The sequence below is a fragment of the Sciurus vulgaris genome, assembly GCF_902686455.1.
Source record: "Sciurus vulgaris genome assembly, chromosome: 2".
NCBI classification, from domain to species: Eukaryota; Metazoa; Chordata; class Mammalia; order Rodentia; family Sciuridae; genus Sciurus; species Sciurus vulgaris.
In genome coordinates, this window is record NC_136462.1 from 159,296,707 (window position 1) to 159,316,875 (window position 20,169).

General features: G+C 43.6%; 1 protein-coding gene across 4 annotated transcripts in view; it reads right to left on the bottom strand.

Moving 5' to 3' along the window:
- RIN2 (Ras and Rab interactor 2) overlaps nucleotides 1-13,007 on the bottom strand; it is a 220,823-nt gene extending 207,816 nt beyond the window's left edge. The window contains exon 1 of one of the 4 annotated variants that reach the window (XM_079123219.1): nucleotides 12,207-13,007. Coding sequence is in view for 1 of the 4 variants with exons in the window: in XM_079123216.1 (XP_078979342.1) it covers nucleotides 5,526-5,539 (14 nt within the window). In the remaining 3 variants the exon portion in view is untranslated. Of the gene's footprint in view, nucleotides 1-5,525; nucleotides 5,576-11,830; nucleotides 11,968-12,206 lie in introns of those variants that run through there. The other 3 variants (XM_079123221.1, XM_079123222.1, XM_079123216.1) reach the window with 3 other exon arrangements.
- Between the last annotated feature and the right edge of the window lie 7,162 nt (nucleotides 13,008-20,169).

Consider the following 20,169-nt stretch of genomic DNA (forward strand, 5'->3'; position numbering starts at 1 on the left):
TGCACATTCCAGAGGAGGTGCCAGAGATCCTCCCTTACCCTACCCACTTGGCAGCTCAAGGCAAGACACAGGCAATTCACATCAGGCATTTTGACCATGGAATTACTACTTCCTAATGAGAATGCCTGATTGTTTTCTGATTCTGTGAAGTGGTTGCACTTTCTGGATATTTGATGTCTCTCATTTACACCTGGATATGAGTTGAATTGCATCCTTCCAAAAAGGTATGTTGAAGTTTTAACCTACGGTATGTGAACTTATGGGAAGTAGAGTCTATGCAGATTTAGTCAAGTTAAAATGAGATCAGGAGGTGGGTCTTAATCCAGTATCAAAGGGAAAATTTGTATATTGACATACACAGAAGGAAAATGACATAAGGTACATACACAGGGAGAATGTCATGTGAACATGGAGGATTAGATTAAATCAGCTACAAGCTAAAGAATACTTGAGGCTACCAAAAGTTAGGAGAGAGGCCTGGAACACATTCATTTTAGCACCTTCAGAAAAAGCACGGCCCCCCATCTTGATCTCAAACTTGTGGTTTCCTATCAGACAATAAATTTCTCTTTTAAGCCACCCACTCTGTGGTCTTTTGTTATGCAGTTCTAGAAAATGAACATTCACTATAATCTACGCGGAGAATTTCTGGAGACAGAGTAGTTGCTGAGTATAGCCGGTTCTGACAGATCTGATATAACTGTGGTTCCTTTACTTTCTTAAGTTTTGTGACCATAGGAAGTTACTTTACACTCTGTGCCTCAATTTTTACAATCTGAAAAAAAAAAAAGAAGGAAAATACAACTATTTCATGTGTACCATGGGGACACATGAAACACCTCACAGGTTTGTTAGGATTTTGGAATGATGCCTCACATGTGAAGCCCAGTGCAGACAGTCTGGCATATGGGGAGCACTCAGTACCCTTAGATGCCGTAATTATTACTTTGGATCTTTAAGATGTTTTTCAGAGGAAGCTTAAGTCTCCTGCAACACGTATCATTAGATCTACATGTCCCCAGGGCCAGCTTCATGGCATGCAATGCATGCTGTCACACAGGAAGTTGTGTTCAGAAGGGCCCTTGATTCAACATCAACATCAGAGGCCACTAGAGAATCAAATGAGATGGGACTCAAACACTGACCACTGTGTTTGGTAGCAGGGAAGTCACTGATGACCTTGACAGATCTGTTCTGGGTGCAGCATCCTAACTAATGTGGAGCTCAGAAAGTATGAGAGGAAAGGACTTAAGAGACAGGGAGTGTGGAAACTCCTGCAGGGGTTCTGTTGGAAAATGAAGTTGAGAAAAGAGGTTGGAGCTGGAGGAAGAAGTGGGGTCAAGAGGAGTTTCTATAAAGATGGAGAAATTTTAGTCTAATTGTGCCTGAATGGAAATGACTCAGTAGAGCGGGTGATCCGGGAAAGAGTGACAACTACTACAGCCATGTCCTTGAGTATATGAGAGAAGCCAGGATCTGCTGCACAAAGCATAAGGGCGAACCCAAGAGAGAAGCACAAACACTCCATCCACTGAAGGAAAAAGCGAGGCAGATACAAGTTGGAGTGTGGGGTGGCAGGTTGGAAGTTCCTTGGATTAGCTCTATTTTCTCAGTGAAATAAGAGTAAGGAGTGAAGGAGGATATGAGGATTCAACAAATATTGGCCTGGGAAGTGAGAGTGTGCATTGCTGTACCCTGACATGACTAGGACAATTTCTTTCCATTCTTTACATTCTCTGGTTTCCTAGATCCAGGATTCTCAACATTCTCTGTCCCACTGGGTGTGATGGTGCATGCCTATAACCATAGCAGCTAGGAGGGCTGAGACAGGAGGATTGCAAGTTAAGAGCAAGCTTCAGCAAATTAGTGAGGTCCTAAGCAACTAGTGAGATCCTGTGTTAAGATAAAATTTAAAAAGGGGGGTGGGCTGGGGATCTGGGTCAGTTTTAAAGTACCTCTGGGTTAAATCTCCAGACCCGCCCACTTCCCCCCACAAAAATAAGTCAACATTCTCTATCCAGAAGTCAACCTTCTCTATCCAACACCTCATCAGTTACTCTTCAGGGAACCTGGAGCCAATAATAATAGAAACAGAAAGCTAACTATTTCCAAGAAGGATATTTATATATCAATAGCATCTGGTGATCATACAGAATATTTGTAATAAAACGCATAAAAATCTACAGCAGAATTGTCAGAAGCAAAGACTGGTGGAAAAGATGGTTTCTGGTGGGTTGATGTAATCACTCACAGGCCAGGAAGCCAGGTATGTTGATATGGTTTGGATTTTAAATGTCTCCCAAAGGCCCATATACAAATGGCTTAGACCCCAGCCTGTGGCACTATTGGTTGGTGTGGGAACCTCTAGGAGGTCAGGCCTACTGTAAGGAAGTTAGATCAACGAAAGTGTGCCTTTGAAGGGAATATTGGAATGCCCATGGCTCCTCTCGCTCTCGCTCTCTCTCTCTGCTTTCAGGGATGAAAGGAAAGCTGACACCTACATATTATAATGCCTGGCACAGAGTTAGTAAGAAACTTCCGCTTTTCACACATTTAGGAGGCCACAAGAAAATGAAAAATCATAGATTCTTCCTAACAGTCCACCCTGCCAGTTCATGTGCAGCTGAGTATAGGCATTCCAGACTGTGGCAGATGCTGCCAGTGGTCTGCCCACAAATCCTCAGGTCCTTTTACCATGTTCCTGCACATTTTCACTGCATAGACAGCACCTGTTTCTGTGCAAAAATGGCTCTCAGGTTTTGGGGGCTTGCTCTGCCTGTGTGCAGAGAGCTGGAAGTGCTTGGGGTGGCTCTTAGCCAAAGTCTGACTGATGCAAGGGTATGAATACTCCAGTAGTCTGGCCTCTGATCTGGCTACTCTGATGAGGGTCTACACTATTTCCAGAACTTTCCTGTGAAAGTGTGCCAAGCCTCCCTCTGTGGCCTTTGTGGGATATGCGCCCTTGCGTGGCTTCCCTCCCTGTCATCACCCCATCCCCTATATTCTTGTGAACATGTCTTAATCCATTTTCACATGAATCCCCACCTCAGGGTCTGCTTCTAGGGAACCTGACCTAAGACACAGATCTTCCATATCTCCAGTTACAGACAAAAGAGGCTGTTTCTACTTAAATAAAAAAAAAATTAAGGGCATAAGACCTTAGGGTCTATTCAAGACATAAGTGTTTATTTGTTGCGTAGACTGTTTCCCTCAAACTTTCACCTCCTTCCCATAGAGTCTGATTCTTTTAAGACATGATGTTCCCCCAAGTTGTCTTCAACATCCGGTCCTTGCCTCCTTCCCCAGAATGAAAGTCTTCAGAGGGTCTGAACCATATCCTCTCTATCCTGGCCATCATCTCCGCCTGCTTTGTGGAACCCAACCAGGAACTCTGCATCCTAAGTGGAACTCGATGGATTATATGTTCCTTGCCCCAAAGTCCCACTTGGTTCTCATTCTTTGCACTTAGCATTCCTGCCTAGAAGCTTCTTGCTAATGCTAAGACCAATGAATCCATCCATCATAGCTTAGCCACCCCTTCCTCACATGTCCACTGTGAATCATTATCAGATGCCAGGACAGGACTGAGTGCCCTTTCTATAGGCTACCACATTATCCTTAAATAGAAAGAGGTCTAGGAACCCACCCCATACCAGCCCTTTCCTAGCCTTGCTTTTGGAAATGACTCCACCTCCAATCCCAGAGTCCCATGGAAATACAGTTAAATTGTAGTGGGTTATTATTGTCTTATTTAGATCATTTGTATAACCTTAGGCTGTTTATTGAAAGACAATGGCTAAAAATATCAGGCATAATTGGGGCATGAGACGTGCCCAGGGAAACATTATATGTAATACTAGGAACACACTAACTGTTAAGGCAGGAATACCAAAATACAGAAAGAATGGGTAGGACAACCCATGGACAGATGGCCAGGAAGGGGATTCCACCTTGTGGAAGGGACAGGGAGATGTCTGAGTGCCACTTCATATGCCAGACCTCACCCATTCCTGATGGGAGAGATAAGAAGCTTTGAAGAAGCCACTCTAAATGAAGCACCTTCCTCAGCCTGGGAGGGACACCCTTCTGGTCTGCTCTACCATCTCACTGGCTGCCAGTCCCTCCCTCCCTCTCAGACATCTCTCTAGGCTTCCTTGTTCACAAGACATGACACCTAATGTCTTTATGGTCCAGAGGTAGAATCTCCATCCTTTAGCAACACCAGTCAAGCCAAGAATCAGAGGAACCTCTTCCACCTTCTCTGTGCTTTCTTAATAAAACAAAGAGCAGGAAAATGCATTTTCTAGAACCTCTACCTTTGTGCTCATTTGGATCCCTAAATTTCCAAGGGAAAAAGTGATTGCAAAGGAAAATAACACAGATTTTCAAGTTCAAACTCCACACAAGTGTGTCTATCTCCCAAGTTAAGCCCTGACCACAGAACTCTGTTCTTGCCAGTAATGTGTCAGGCTACAAGGTGCTTGAGGCCAAGAATCATAAAGTGATCCCTCCACGGACCAGATTACAAATGAACCTTGGAGTCAGCCAAGACCCAACACCTCCCAGGAATGCTGAAACCAGAAGCCACATCTCTGTAGCACGGGTGTGTCACCGAGCAGCCCAGGGACCAGTAAACACACTTGGTGAGAATGTATGTGATGTCTGCAGACTTCCAGTGACCAGGTTTACCTGAAGAAGAGAATCCAAAACTATCTCAAATAGTATGCAGGTTAAATATAAGTCCAAATAAATCCCTTGAAATAAAGTTTATTAATAAATAAAATTAGATTGAAAAGACTGAGTTGGCAGTCATCAAGAAGAATGAAATTATGGCATTTGCCGGTACACAGATGGAACTGGAGACTATCATGCTAAGTGAAATAAGTCCATCCCAAAAAACCAAAGGCCAAATGTTTTCTCTGATATGCAGATGCTAACTCAAAATAAGGAGGGGGAAGGTAGGGAAGATCAGAAGTAATTTGAATTAGACAAAGGGGAATGAAGGGAAGGGAGGGGGAAATGGGAATAGGAAAGACAGTAGAATGAATCAGACATTACTATCCTATGTGCACATATGATTACATGACCAATGTAATTCTATATCATGTACAACCAGAGGACTGAGAAGTTATACTCCACATATGAATAATATGTCAAAATACATTATACCTATCATGTATAACTAATAAAACAAATTAAAAAACTAAAAAAAAAGAAAGAAAGAAAAGACTAAGTTGGGCACAATGGCATGCACCTGTAATCCCAACAATTGGTGGGGATGGGGGTAAGGCAAAAAGATCACAAGTTGGAGGCCAGGCTCGCAACATAGCAAGACTCTGTCTCAAAAATCAAAACCAATAAAGGTTTGGGGACACCAGTGATAAAGCACCCTTGGGTGTTCAATCCCTAGTACAAAAAAAAAAAAAATACACATACGCAAATACACATACATGGGACTAATGAGCAAATTTGCCAAGAAATTTTTAGTGGTAGAATAAAGGAGCAGAAATTGGAATGGGACTTACCCTTCCACATGCATGTGTCTCAGAGCTGGAAATAGCAGTTTATTCACCAAATGATGCTGGGCCTGAGGGCAGCATCATTTGGTGAAAAATAAATAAATAAATAAATAAATAGAATTAAAAAATTATTGGTTAAAAAAAATAGAATTAAATTTCCTCCTTCCTTCATAAACTACCTACCAAATGATTCCAAATTAATTTAAACAGTAATCTGTAAAACCAAAACCACAGACATTTAAAGAAAATATGAAAGGGTAGTTGTTTGAGGACTTGCATAGGAGCCATGAAAGGAATTCAAAGGAAATGTACAAACAGTAAACTGTGCAGAAAGGTAAAGTTCTGGGGCCACAAAAAGTCATGAACGTGCAACACTTTTATCAAAAGTCTGGATGGTAGGATGATGAGCGTTGAGGTGTCTCCTATATCCTGACACCTGTATGTATGTGGAGGTCAGATAAAGGCCAGGGCTGGTCCTGCACAGATGCAGTTGCTGATCACAGCTCTCGGCCAGGTGTGGGTTTTTGGCTGACTTTGGGAGACTCAAAGGTCCATGTGCAATCAACCCACACAGCTGCCCTAGGATACCACACAGGTAACTGAGAAGAGACATCTGCCTCCATTCATTTTTAAAAAGTATTCTTGTAAGTCAGTCATAATTTAAATGCAATGGGGAGTTAGCTATTTGGGGAAAAATGTAATAATTTTTCTTATTAGGAAGAAAAATGCTTCAGAAGGTAAATTGAATTTCCTTTAGCTATTTTAAGTACCTAAATGTTTGGATTTTGAATTTTGAATTTCTAATGTAGCAAATAAAATGCTATGTGTATACTACAACCAAAATGTCTTTTCATCCCATTCCTTGGGTTAACCTACTCAATTAAAGGAAATACTTCATTCATTAAAACAAGTGTTTTCAAGTCTGATTTTTAAAATGACTCAAACTCTGAGAATTTCAGGCAAGTGGGGGATTACCGGCTATTATCTACCTCTGTAAACTGTCACTTGGCCACGTGTCGTCATCAAATAAAAATGACACATAAACTCACAGCAGTAATTAGCATAGTTCTTGAATTTGTTTCTCATTTGTATACTGTAAAGTTCAACAATATTTAAATCACTCTTATGATGGTTTTAAAATATATATCAATACACCTTTATAACCTTTCCTACCCAAAATATAATCAGAAGTTCTCAATTAGGGTCCAACAGCTTTTGGGGGTGTTCAAAACTAGCAATGGAGGTCTTGGCAACCAAAGATTCTTGACCAGAAATATCTTACACAGGCTGAAATATATATAGCCTCACTTAAAAGATAAAATCCAACTAAGTTGTGGATGTAACTCAGTGTGAGGCCCTGGGTTTCACTGGAAAAAAAAAAAAAATAGCCCTATTTTCTTAGCGTCTTTAACAAAATAGCTACATTTAACATTTCACCAAAATGTTAGTGACTTTAAAAACAATTTCTACTGCAAAAAGCAGTATGGTTTAATCATTCATTCATTTAATGCTCTTGAGTCCTTTCACTAGTGGCTGTATTACCTTGGGTGGTTCTGTTCACTCTCTCAGCAAACTCTCCACACTTCTGGCTAATATTAAAAATGCTAAAGCTGGAATAGCCTGGGTCCTGATCAATCACAACAGACACTGACCATAAACCAGCAGGCTGACAGTTCTGGATTATCCAGTTTATCATCAGCATATCCTCTTCCTTCCTACTCCCCAGCTTCACAATCCCCTTCTCTGCACCTGATAGACATGAGGTTCCAGGATTCCACCTTCACTCGCTTCCTGCTTGACCTGTGGTTTCTTCGTGGGTAAGTCCATCTACTTCCCTGCTTTTCTCCCTGCTGGATCCCAGTGACTCCCTGTGTTTCTTGTTGCTTATTGAACCTTTCTATATTGGTGACACATAGGGGTTACCAATCACAGTATTTCCTCCCTACCCTCTTGCTTGGTCACACACACAAGAGCTACAAGTGTGCATGCATGCACAGACACACACACACACACACACACACACACTTTCCTGAACTCCTTGACTTGACTCATAATTTATTATCCTTTCATTTACCTCCCTCACCTTCTCTTGATATCGCCACCCCACCTTGTAGGTCCATTTTGCACAGAACACTCCTTCCCTTGACTTTGGCAAAGTCACCTTATTCAATACATGTCTCTGAATGAGACTCCTTACTTTCTATGCTTTGGAAAACTCCATGAAACAAATCTTGATATTTGCTCAGCATTGGAAACCTAGAAATGTCTGAGATGGATGTGAAATTTATGCAGCTATGCCTTTTTGATTACTCTAACACCTTTCCTGGGGCTCCTCTGCTAGCCCACAATCCTCCTTTGAGTCACTGAAATACAAACTCTGCTTTCTCTTTAACTGCAATTGAGCCTGAATAGCCAGGTTACAGATTTGTGGAAGGTGCCATAAGAGACAACTACAGGCAAATCTGATTTAGAAGCAACCAATTTCAAACAATGGGTGTATATGAACCTAGGGGCTGCACCTCTTGGAGTGAAGGATCCATTGTAAGCAGCTCCCAATTCATATCACCCCCACTTGAAATTGGGTGCATCTAATTCAGAGCTTGCCTACAATCTACTGTTAGGGTACTTTTCAGGAATAAATGTAAACATGGATTACCTAGAGAATGCACGTGGCCAGTGCCCAGGGAGAAAGGGAACTAAAAACTCATTTAGTAGGTCCATCTTCTCACTCAGTGGATGTGATAAATCAAGATGAAATGGTGCTCTTTGTACAAGAATCCCAGGGTTTCCATCCCATATACACAGCTGCATTGGGGAGCATCAGAGTTGGGAAGGCTGGTGTCCCCCAACCCCTGCCCAGTCCTTCCCTTTCTGGGTAGGCTGAGGGCAGCTCCAGAGTCCCAGATCTGATCAAACCCAGGGGAAATGATTCATGTCAATCAGATGCACAGAGCTGGCAAAACAATCATTTACTCCAAATTTCAAAAAAGGTTACTATGCCTGCCTAATATCCAAGCATACAGTTTTACCACAACTGAGTGCCCAATAGTGGTTGGGCTCCATATTCCTTGAAAACTGATCCAACCAGCTGAAAATTAGGGAGGAAGATTTTTGGCAATATTTCCCCAAGTGGACTCTTTGGAATACTGGATCCAGAAGAAACTTCATGGGAAACTTTTCTGTGGCCAGAAGAAGTTGGTGAATAGTCCCCACTCCATACTATGTCATCTTAGAGTCCCAGTGCACATTATAATAGTAAAGGTTTGGAAAAGTCCTGCCTTTAAAAAAAAGGCAGTTTATCATTAGCATTCCCCTAACTTATTTCACCACTGTAACTCTACCAATTCTTTAGCAAAATTTCATCCTAACACACAGCTTTGTATCTCCTGTTCTAGTCCACGTTGCCTGGAGTCTGCCTTGGAGCACGTCTACTCTCTGATTCCTCTTTGGTCCCTCTATGGTTCCATCTCCTCGCCTACAAAATGCAATTAAAGTTGTTTTTGTGAGAAACAACTGAGCTATTATTTGTAAAACTACTTATGAAGTTCCGTGAAAACATTATCTGCTTTCCCAAGAGGCATTACCATCCTAAGCATATACTTCTTGCTGTGTAACCTGTGTAACTCCTCAAATTGCTTGACAAAGGAATAACTTGTCCATTCATTTATTCAACACTTACTACTTTAGCAGTAGGTCATAAGGGCTATGATCTGATTTCCAACCCCAAGAAGCTCACAGACTGTGGATAATTGGAATCCACTGCATATTGCCTGGAAGGGATACATATACACTTGTACACAAGGAATTCTGATGGCACTGGGATGCCTCTCCAGGGAAAGGAGGAGGAAGTCAGGGAAAACTTCCTTGCTGAAACTATTAGGATTCTTGAAGGATCATTAGGTGGGATGGATGTACAAGGTAAGTAGGACAGAATATCAAAATGATACACTGTGGGAAGCTGTCCTTATTTAGCAGAATCAGACTACATTGAGCCATGTGACTCAGAGGCCTGGCTTCTAGGAACTGCCAGGAAGTGTGTGGCGTTGCGTGGGAGTGGTTCCCTGTCTCCTTCTAGAATTTTCCTCCTAAGAAGATGGCTCCCCTAACTCCACCCTATCCTGTCCATCACAGAAGAAACTCCTCCCAGTCCTTGCCCCTTTTACCTGTATATTATAAATAAAGGAGAGTTGGGCAACTCCATGTTGTTTTAAGAGGCCAGAATTGGTATGGCCACACCTATCACGCCCCCTCTCACATAAAAAGAGTATTGGCTCTTGTGCACTCATTGAGTAGATAAGTTTTTTGAGTAATAGATAGAAAAACCACCAACATCCTCCTCCAGCAGTTAACCTTTTCCTCTTCCACGCGGAATGTGGCAGAGAGGACTCGCACAATATACTACAGGAGAGGAGAAATGGCTCGTCTGCCTCCTCCAAATAGAGGAAGAGGATTTAGCCAAGTAAGGAGGTTGTTTCTGGAAAGTGAAACTCCTCTTTAGAGTAGGTAGTGGGAGAGGGCACCTAGGAGGTAGATAAGAGAGCTGCCAGGATGTTAATTCTCAAAAAACACACATGTCCTAGGAGTCATGGTTCCTCCCATCTGCCCTACCCTGGAGGTCAAGTGTGGGCTATTATAGGTCTTCTCCACTCTGTTTAACTGTCTGAAAGAGAATGTCTCAGGGAGGTCCTGCTAGGTCCTCCCTAGTGTCCTCAGTCTTCAAAGACTGAAAGCAAGTCTCAAACCCCAAAGCTTATGTCAACAGCCTTCTCTCTCAAATCCCAAATGCCAAGGCCCCTCACTACTCAGACCCCTCCCAAACCACAGTTGGTGATGTCCTCTGTGGAAGTGAAAGCCTGAAGAATGTACCAGTGTCCCAGAGACATGAGAAACCTGAGGTATGAGAAGTAGTACTTCTTCTATAAACGCTTACCAAAACCTCCTTCCATGCTTGAACTAGAGAAAAAGTCAATAGAACCTCCACAGTCAACAAACATGACTATACACAAAGCCCAAGTCACCCAATCTGTGGCATGCTATTGTCCGCCCTCAAAAACCACAGAGTGGGGGAACCAGGCAAATAGGAGAGAGGGGGGATTGTGAACCACTGCTTCCACTGCACAATGAGGCAGGGTTATTACCCGTCTTTATTTAAAATGTTGATCATGGATGGTTTATCATGGATTTTTTTACACTCATTTCTTTTTGAAAATACCACATTAAAACACTAATCTCAATTACTGAGTGCTGTCAAAGGTTTATTTTTGCTTCAATATTTATAAAGTCCTGTTGGTGAAGGAATGCTCTTTAGTTTTCTTATTGTTTACAACATGTTCCTAAGAACCCCCAATGTGCCAGAAATCCTCCAAGAAAGTGCGGTTACAAAGTGTGCGGGGTTTGTGTGCAGCCTCTTCTGCTGAACTAGGAAAGCCCATGAGATTTGAGAGCTCTGAGAAGAGAGGCGCCTTTCAGGACCCAAGGGGCCGATCTTGCCCTGTATTTCTTGGCAACATGTCCAGGCTTTAAAGTTTAAGTTCTGGAAACCCTGCGGTTCCCCGGCCATCCAGGGGCGCGCCATCTCTAGTGGGAGGACACCGCACTCGTGGGAGCCGAGGCCAAGGGTGGAGGCTGAGCCCAGAAGGGGGCAAGGAGGCCTCAAAATGGAAAAGTGGCCCCACTCCTTCTCGGCAGGAACACAGGACTCCTCCTCCGCCTGCAGCGACTCCATCAATCACCCTGGCAGTCCAAGCGCCCCTTTCCCGGGCTGGCTGATCCTCCAGCAGGGGCCTCAGCCTAGCACCCGGGATGTGTGATTCCAGGTCCCGAGCACAGGCAGCGGGCGCACTTGACATGTCGCAAGCTGCCCTGCAGGTAGAACTCAACAAAGGTTCCTATCTCCCCACTCCCGTGCACGTGCACGCGCGCGCGCGCGCACACACACACACACACACACACACACACACACACACACACACACCTGCACCTCACGCCACCCTCCCTGCACCACCTGCAGTTGCCACTCACCCCCACCCCCCGCAGAGGTCAGCGGAGGCCATCCCGTGACCCTTCCTAGACCAGAGGCCACCTTGCTCAGAGGAACGTCACCCTGCCCCCCAGTCCCGACCTCTGGAGTCCCTGGTGCCCCCTCCCCATCCGTCCCTCACGACCTGGGGAAAAGACTCTCAGACTCTCTCCCCCAAATCTCCAGATAAGGAGAGTGTGGGGCACCAACTCTTGCCTGGAACCCCGCAGAGCCCAGATCGGGACCCGGTGGGGACACAGTGGGTGGGGTCTCCGCTGCCGCCGCCCCTTACCTCTCGTGTCCCTCCCCGCAGGTCCCCGAGGCGGGGGCGACCGGTGGCCCTGCGGAGGAGCGCGGGGCTGGGATTCCCCGCCCTGGAGGAGCAGGAGGAGGAGGAAGAAGAGGAGGAAGAGGGGGAGAGGGGAGGAGAAGGAGGACGAGGGGAGGGAAGAGCTTTGTGTTTGCCTCCCGCCCTCCCCTCGCCTGAAGCGCTAGCCATCCCCCCTCCTCCCCCAGCCACCCTCTAGCCTCTCGGAGATGGGGCGGGGGCTATTGGGTAGGAGGTGGCGAGCAAAGCGCCTGCGCGACCCCAGGTCTGGCCTTCCCCTACCATCCCCCCCAGTACCGCCCACCCTCCGCCCCTCCTGACGTCCACCCTCGGCACTTACCGGCTCTTCAGAAACCGGGTCTGAGGCCAGAAGCAGCTGGGATCTGAAAGTTCTATCTAACCCGGAGCAAACTTGGTTGGGCCGGATCGCGATCCGCCTGGCGCCGCCGCCCCCTTCTTTTGCACTCCCCGCGGAGGACCAGAGTTTTGTTCTTGAAGATTTTTCCCATTCTCCTTTCTTTCACAGACACTCTCACCCACTCCGGGTAACAAGCACCGCCGCCCAGTTCGGATCCCAGGATCAGCGGCGCAGGCTGGAGAAGCCGCACCCGGCACCCGGGGAGGCCAGCGTTCGCTGCGGTCCTTTGTCCCGGACACGATCTCTAGCGTAGGACACGCTCTGGAAGCCCCGGCGACCGCGCGTCCCGGCTGAGGGTCGTCGCTACGTCCTGGCTGGCGAAGGGACTGCTTAGGGTTGAGTGTGTGCTGCGCTGCCCGGCCCCGCCCGGCCCTGACTGAGCGCAGGCAGCAGGGAGCGGAATGTGGTTTGGCCCTTTGTAACCCCACTGGAGGCCGCGCAGAAAGGCAGGGAAGAAGGGGGGTGGAGGGGTGCGCGGCTAGTTCCCACTGGGAACCAGCTGTCATATTTTCTGAGTCAGGCGAGTCCCTGGTCATCATTTTTCTTCCTTCCTGCGGGGAACAACACTTTTGGGGGATAGTTGGTGACAGTGTTAGAATTACCGAAGTGGCCTGTGTCACAAAGGGAAGCTCACAGGTGTCAAAGAAACCTTGTTTTGCACAGAAGTGGAAAAGAAACTGAGAGGCCTTATGTTTATTTTTATTTATGCAGATCAATAACAGAAGAAACTGGTTTGCATTGTTATTGGTGCTTGTGAACCGTGGCTTCTAAAATCTCAAGATTTATCAATTATTTGTCATCAGCTTAGGTTCCAGCAAAACATAAGCTGCTTCACTCCTCTTGTTCCTGGTAACTCATTTAATGAATAATGAGCACCTGCTATGTGCCAAATGCTGTTCTAATGCTTGGGATGTGTTGGGGAGAAAATGAAAGATCTCCCTGCTCTAGTGGAGCTGACATTCTGGGGGACAAGGTTGAAGACTGAAGGGAAGTCATGAACGTCAATAAGTAAATTATCTGTAATGTTAAAAGATGTTATAACAGAGATAGGCTTCTTTCCGCTAAAAGCAGTCTCTTCCTTTAGGCCTACAGATGTCCAATGGTTAACTGAAGGTAGGATAAAGCCTGATATCTCTGACTTCATTTTGCATTTGTCTCCTTTATTACCTTAAAATTTGTGACCTGCTCAGCTCTTCACATAGGCACGTTGATACTTAAGGAGTATAATACAAGTTCCTTTAGCACTAAAATTACCTAACCTAGTTCATCCCTTTTCAAAACCGAGGGCATCTACATCAGCATAACTAAGATGTTCAAGATTTGTGAGGATATTCAATTGCCAGACCCCTGGAGTTACCACTTTAAGAATTCAGTCATTGCCTTAAGCCTGCAGTCGCCTTTAATTCTAGGAACAGCAGAGCCTCACAGATCACCCCATGATAAGATCACCCTCTGAATGGGAGCAATTACCCCATGACAGGAACTGAAGCTGCCCTCCTAAGGGCAGGAGCCATCAACTCATGGGAACCAGATTGCCCTCTCAAGTGATAAGCACTTCTCCAGAGCCACCTCACAGAACCAGTCCTGAGATAATGATTAACCAGACCATGACTGACCAGCAGGACTTACTCTATCAGCTGTGCAAACACTCAAGCCTTCTTTGTTCCACTTTTCAATAAAACCTCTGTGTTTCTGCTCCTTAAAGACAGTTCTTTGGTCCTCATACCTCTATATCTGGTCTTCCCCAGCATGTCCATGCTGACTCAATGCCTTTCTTGCCCTTCACCCTTGCTTGTCTCTCTAATTGGCATATGGATAAGAGTGACCACCTAAAAATATATTTCAGCATAACTTAAGAGGGGCAATTCAGAGGGGCTATAGACACAGGAATAGCTCTGAAAAGGTGTCCTGTTATGGAGAAATTTGCATCTGTGATAGAGTTATATAGTGTTTGCAAAGAAGCTTTCTCTGGGGCTCCCTTATCTGCCTACGAAATATCTTTTCACAGGAAGAGATGAGGTCTGACACCAGGCCCCGACAGAGTTGCTACAGGTGGTCTTCTGATGACTATTACCTGGGAGACTTCATCTGCATAATAAGACCTTTGCTTGGGTGCATTTGCCTCCTCTCACCTTCCTATGACTTGTATTGTCACCTCCTTTAGAGCTACCTTAAGCCTCTTTTCTTTCTGTAGCTCAAAATGCTATTGAAGCTTCAACCATCAGGCCCTTTCTTTGAATCTCATAATTACCATATTACTCCCATGTTTCTACACATTAATAAATATCTTTCCTTTCTTTTCATAAAATAAACATGCTTTCTTTTTCCTGTTAATGTGTTTATTGGTAGTTATTTCAAAGACAAAAATTATTGAAACTGAAGGTGGGGGAAGCATTTAAAATTTCCCTACACTGCTGTGTTAGAAAGCTTTTCATCACTGTAACCAAAATACTCGACAAGAACAACTTAGGGAAGAGAGATTTATTTTGGCTCAGTTTCAGATGTTTTAGTTCATGGTCAACTGGCTTCACTGCTTTGGGCCTGAGATAAGGTGGAATATCATGATGGAAGGGCATGATAGAGGAAAGTTGTTCACTTCATGGCAGCTGAGAGGCAGAGATGGGGCAGAAGGTAGACTGTCTACAGGCATTTAGAAATGGAGGCGTTGGAGAATTGGATCCTGCCACCCCACCCTGGGCTAACGCTTTTTTTTGTTTTGTTTTGCTTTGTTTTTGGCTATCTGCCTGGAAGGCCCCAATCATGCTTGGGTGCCCTTACATTCTATTGTAGCCTCAGGCTTCCTTGACAACCCTAAGGTTAATCAACCACAAAGAGTTGTTTTGAACCCAAGCAATTCTTTTGTTTTAAGGAACAAGTACAGGACAATCTCAGGTTAAAAAGCACATGAAAGTGCAAGAAGTTAAATCAAGAATCAATAAATGGGATGGACTCAAACTAAAAAGCTTCTCAGGAAAGGAAACAATCAGTAACATGAACAGAGAGCCTACAGAGTGGGAGAAAATCTTTACCACATGCACATCAGATAGAGCACTAATCTCCAGGATATATAAAAACTTAACAAAAAAACAAATAACCCAATCAATAAATGGGCTAAGGAACTGAACAGACACTTCACAGAAGAAGATATACAATCGATCAACAAATATATGAAAAAAAGTTCAACATCTCTAGCAATTAGAGAAATGCAATTCAAAACTGCTCTAAGATTTCGTCTCACTCCAGTCAGAATGGCAATTATCAAGAATACAAGCAACAGTAAATGTTGGCGAGGATGTGTGAAAAAAGGTACACTCATACATTGCTGGTGGAAATGCAAATTGGTGCAACCATTATGGAAAGCAGTATGGAGATTCTTCAGAAAACTTGGAATGGAACCACCATTTGACTCAGTTATCCCACACCATGGTTTATGCCCAAAGAATTTAAAATCAACATCCTACGGTGATACAGCCACATCAATATTTATAGCAGCTCAATTCACCATAGCTAAAATATGGAACCAACCTTGGTACCTTTCAACAGATGAATGGATAAAGAAAATGTGATGGAGTATTACTCAGCCCTAAAGAAGAATTCTGGCATTTGCTGGTGAATGGATGGAGTTAGAGAACATCATACTAAGTGAAATAAACCTATCCCAAAAAACCAAAGGCCAAATGTTTTCTCTGATATTTGGAAGCTAATTCACAATAAGGGGTGGGAGTTTAGGGAAGAACAGAGTTACTTTAAATTAGGTAGAGGGGAGTGAAGGGAGGGGGGGAGGGGCATGGGGGTAGGAATGATAGTAGAGTGAAACAGACATTATTACCTCATGTACATACATGACTGCATGACGGATGTGATCCTACAATATGTATTATTAGGTCGGAATTTGGGCGACTATAGGACGGAGAGCGGAGCAACTGAGACAAAAGGCAACATGCCACACAGTGACCAATCAAACGGGCAGGAAAACTCCACTGACTCTTATATCCACCTGCCACTCAGCAGGACCCCCCACCCCATTTAGGCCTATAAAGACCCTGGACAGCCAGGGCCATGTGCGATTTTCTCTGGCTCCCTACCCTAACCTAAACCCCAGGGGACTGGGAATTTCGCCAGAGAGCCAAATTCCAATAAAGCTTGCTTTGGCCGCTTTCTGTCCGATTTTATTTGGCCACTAGCCATGCCCCCAGCTTACATGTATAATCAGAAAAATGAGAGATTACACTTCATTTATGTATGATCTATCAAAATGTATAAATGCATTCCACTGTCATGTATAACAAATAAGAACAAATAATTTTTTTTTTTTTAAAAGCACATGAAACCATCCCATTATGGGAATAAGAAAATTAAAATTGTACAATTTCAAATGAGTCAGGAAAACAGAACAATCAAGAGAGACTTTCTGATGAAAGGTTAGCTCATCATCAAGAGTATAAAAACCCATAGACTGAGAGCTTAAACAGTACCCTCTTTGGGCCCCCTCCCATGCTGTAGGAGCATTCCTTGGTTGTTTGTAGTAAGTCTGCTACTGAATTCTTCCCTCCGTTGTCTGTGTACTTCATTCTTCTGGTGTGTGAGACAAGAAGCCTCCAGTGTTCATTCAACCCTGTGTTAGAGAGAGAAGAAGGGAACAGGGACAAGAAATACTCTTTTAGGGTATGCTCCCAGGGACTCATTTTCTCCGACCAGGCCCCACCACCTACAGTTTCCACTATATTACTAGAATATAGTAATATATATACTATAGTTCATTCAACTAACTGAGGGGGTTAGAGCATTCATGATCTAATCCCCAAAACCTCACCTCTAAACATGGCTGCATTGGGAACCAAGCCTTCAACACAGGAGCCTTTTGGGGACATTCTGGATCCAAACCATAACAACTGCTAGATACTCAACACTGATGATGTAGGCACTGGGGCTACAGAGGTGAACCAGACAAACCTGCCCTGCTGAAATTTGCATTCTAATGGGGAGAGACTATAAATCGGACAAATGGTGACTTATAAGCTGTAGAGAAAATCTAATATGGACAGAGGAAGAGAGAGTGCTGGGGAGGCTGCAATTTAAATCAGAGACAGGTCAGAGAAAACCCCAGGGCTGCAAATGGTATAAAAAACTAACCCTAGTCCTTCTCATGAACTCATCTCCTATTTGGTAGGTTTGACCTCCCACCCTAGGGGCCCTAGCCACAGGAGTAGCCACTCCAGTCAGCTGCAGAAAGCACAAGTGTTCTTGGGACACTTTTGTCAGCAGGGGACCAACTAGCCAAGGAAATGTCATTTCTAATGAAGTTATTTCCCCTTTAAAGTAAACCAAGCAGCAGTGGTTCTGGAAGCATTGCCCATAGTTGTCAACTCAGCAATTTGTTTCTCTCTTTTGAGCAGGGCAGGAAAAGATGAGTGTTGTGTGCCCAGGAAAGAGAAGTTTAGTACTCCAAGGTCTAAGCCATAAAATAATTAGAATAACAATTATGGTCATCATTTATTGTTTAATGGTTTGTGCTAGTGCTGGGTGAGATTGCATTGTTCCATTCTATAGTCATCCTGGGAGATAGAGATTATCAGTGGGGAGTTAACATTTCTGTGTTAGGAATTTTCTAGGAGTTACAGTAGTTAGAACTACCCATCACTCTCTTAGAGAAGGTGGTTCTTAGGGTTGACATGGATATATTAAAAAATGTGTTTTCCTTGTATCTCTGTTTCAGAATCTAAAAGGAAGGAGTACCAGTGATCATCTCTGGAATGTGAATTTTGGGGATTTTAACTTCTTGAGTTGCATGTTTATGAACTGTTTGAATATTTAAAATGATGTATTAAAGCTTTGTTAATCAGATAAAGCATTAATTTTATAAGTAGAACTTTACACATAAAATTAGAAATACAAGTATAAAAGTAAACATATAATCACCCAATATTTTGATGTCCTCTTTGATTTTATTAATTAAGTCATTTAAAAATACCTCCATTAGTCAGATTTCTGTAGCTATGACAAAATGCCTGAGGTTAACATAAGGAGGAAAGACATTTTGGCTCACCGTTTCAGAGGTTTCAATCCATGGTGGGTTGGCCCCATTGCTTTGGATCTGTGGCAGGCTTGACCATCATGGCAGGGAGTATGTGTGAAGCAAAGCTGCTCATCTCATGGCAGCTGAGAAGCAAAGAGAGGGAGCCCCAATATTCCTTCAAGGCTCTTCCCCTGATTATCACCATGAGTACATCTGAGGCAGTCTCTCCAGAGGCAGAGGAGACTTCTACTCAGAACATCCAGGCTTTTAAAAATTTTTTGATTTTTTATTTGTTCTTTTTAGTTATACATGACAATACAGTGTATTTTGATATATTACATGTACATGACAGATAACTTCCCTTTTCTGGGGTGGTACATGATGTGAAGTTACACCAGTCATGCAATCATATATGAACATAGGAAAGTTATGACCAATTCATTCTACTGTGTTTCCCATTCACATTCTCCCTCCCTTCCCTTCATTCCCCTTTGTCTAATCCAATGAACTTCTATTCTCACCTCCACCCCAACTCCAGACTTTTACTTCTGGGAAACTGTGGCAGTGCAAAGGCCCACTTCGAACCCTGATTCTTACAATCAAGTCAGAAAGATTTCAGACATGTTGTCCAGAGTGACAGGCATGAGTTTACTAAAGGGATAGGAAAAGGAAAAGGGGACAATTTCAAGCGAGCGAGAGAGAGTAGGTCCTCTCAAAGAGGAGAGGGGCCAGTTTTTATTTAATTTAATTTTATTTTTATTTGTTCTAATTGGTTATACATGACAGTAGAATGCATTTTGATGCATTGTACACAAATGGAGCACAACTTCTCATTCCTCTGGCTGTACATGGTGCTGAGTCACACCAGTAGTGTAATCATACATGTATTTAGGGTAATAATGTCTGTCTCATTCTACCATCCTTCCCATCCCCACTGCCCCACTACTCCTCTCTCTCCCCTCTGCACAATCCAAAGTTCCTTCATTCTTCCCTACCCACCATCCCCCCACTGTGGATCGGCATCCTCTCATCAGAGAAAATATTCGGCCTTAGGTTTTTTGGGTTTTGCTTATTTCACTTAGCCTGATATTCTCTAGTTCCATCCATTTGCCTACAAATGTCACAATTTCATTCTTCTTTAAGGCTGAGTAATAATATTCCATTGTGTGTATTTACCACATTTTCTTTATTCATTCATCTGTTGAAGGGCATCTAGGTTGGTTCCATATTTTAGCTATTGTGAATTAAGCTGCTATAAACATCGATGTGGCTGTGTCACTGTAGTATGCCGATTTTAAATTCTTTGGGTATAAACCATGGAGTGGGATAACTGGGTCAAATGGTGGTTCCATTCCAAGTTTCCTGAGGAATCTCCATACTGCTTTCCTTAGTGGTTGCACCAATTTGCATTCCCACCAGCAATGTATGCATGTACCTTTTTCCACACATCCTCACCAACATTTATTGTTGCTTATATTCTTGATAATTGCCATTCTAACCAGAGTGCAATGAAATCTTAGTTTTGATTTGCATTTCTCTAATTGCTAGAGATGATGAACATTTTTTCATGTTTGTTGATTGATTGTATTTCTTCTTCTGTGAAGTGTCTGTTCAGTTCCTTAGCCCATTTGTTGATTGGGTTATTTGTTTTTTTAGTGTTAAATCTTTTGAGTTCTTCATATATCCTGGAGATTAGTGCTTTATCTGAGTTGTGTGTGGTAAAGATTTTCTCCCACTGTATGCCTGTTTTTATTGGGGGTCCTAGAGAAGTTTTCAGAGTCCCACCCAGGTTCACCTCTTGACTTTTGACTGACAGCAGGGTGACATTAGACTTTCAGGTTCCCACTGCCATGACAACTCTAGGTCACC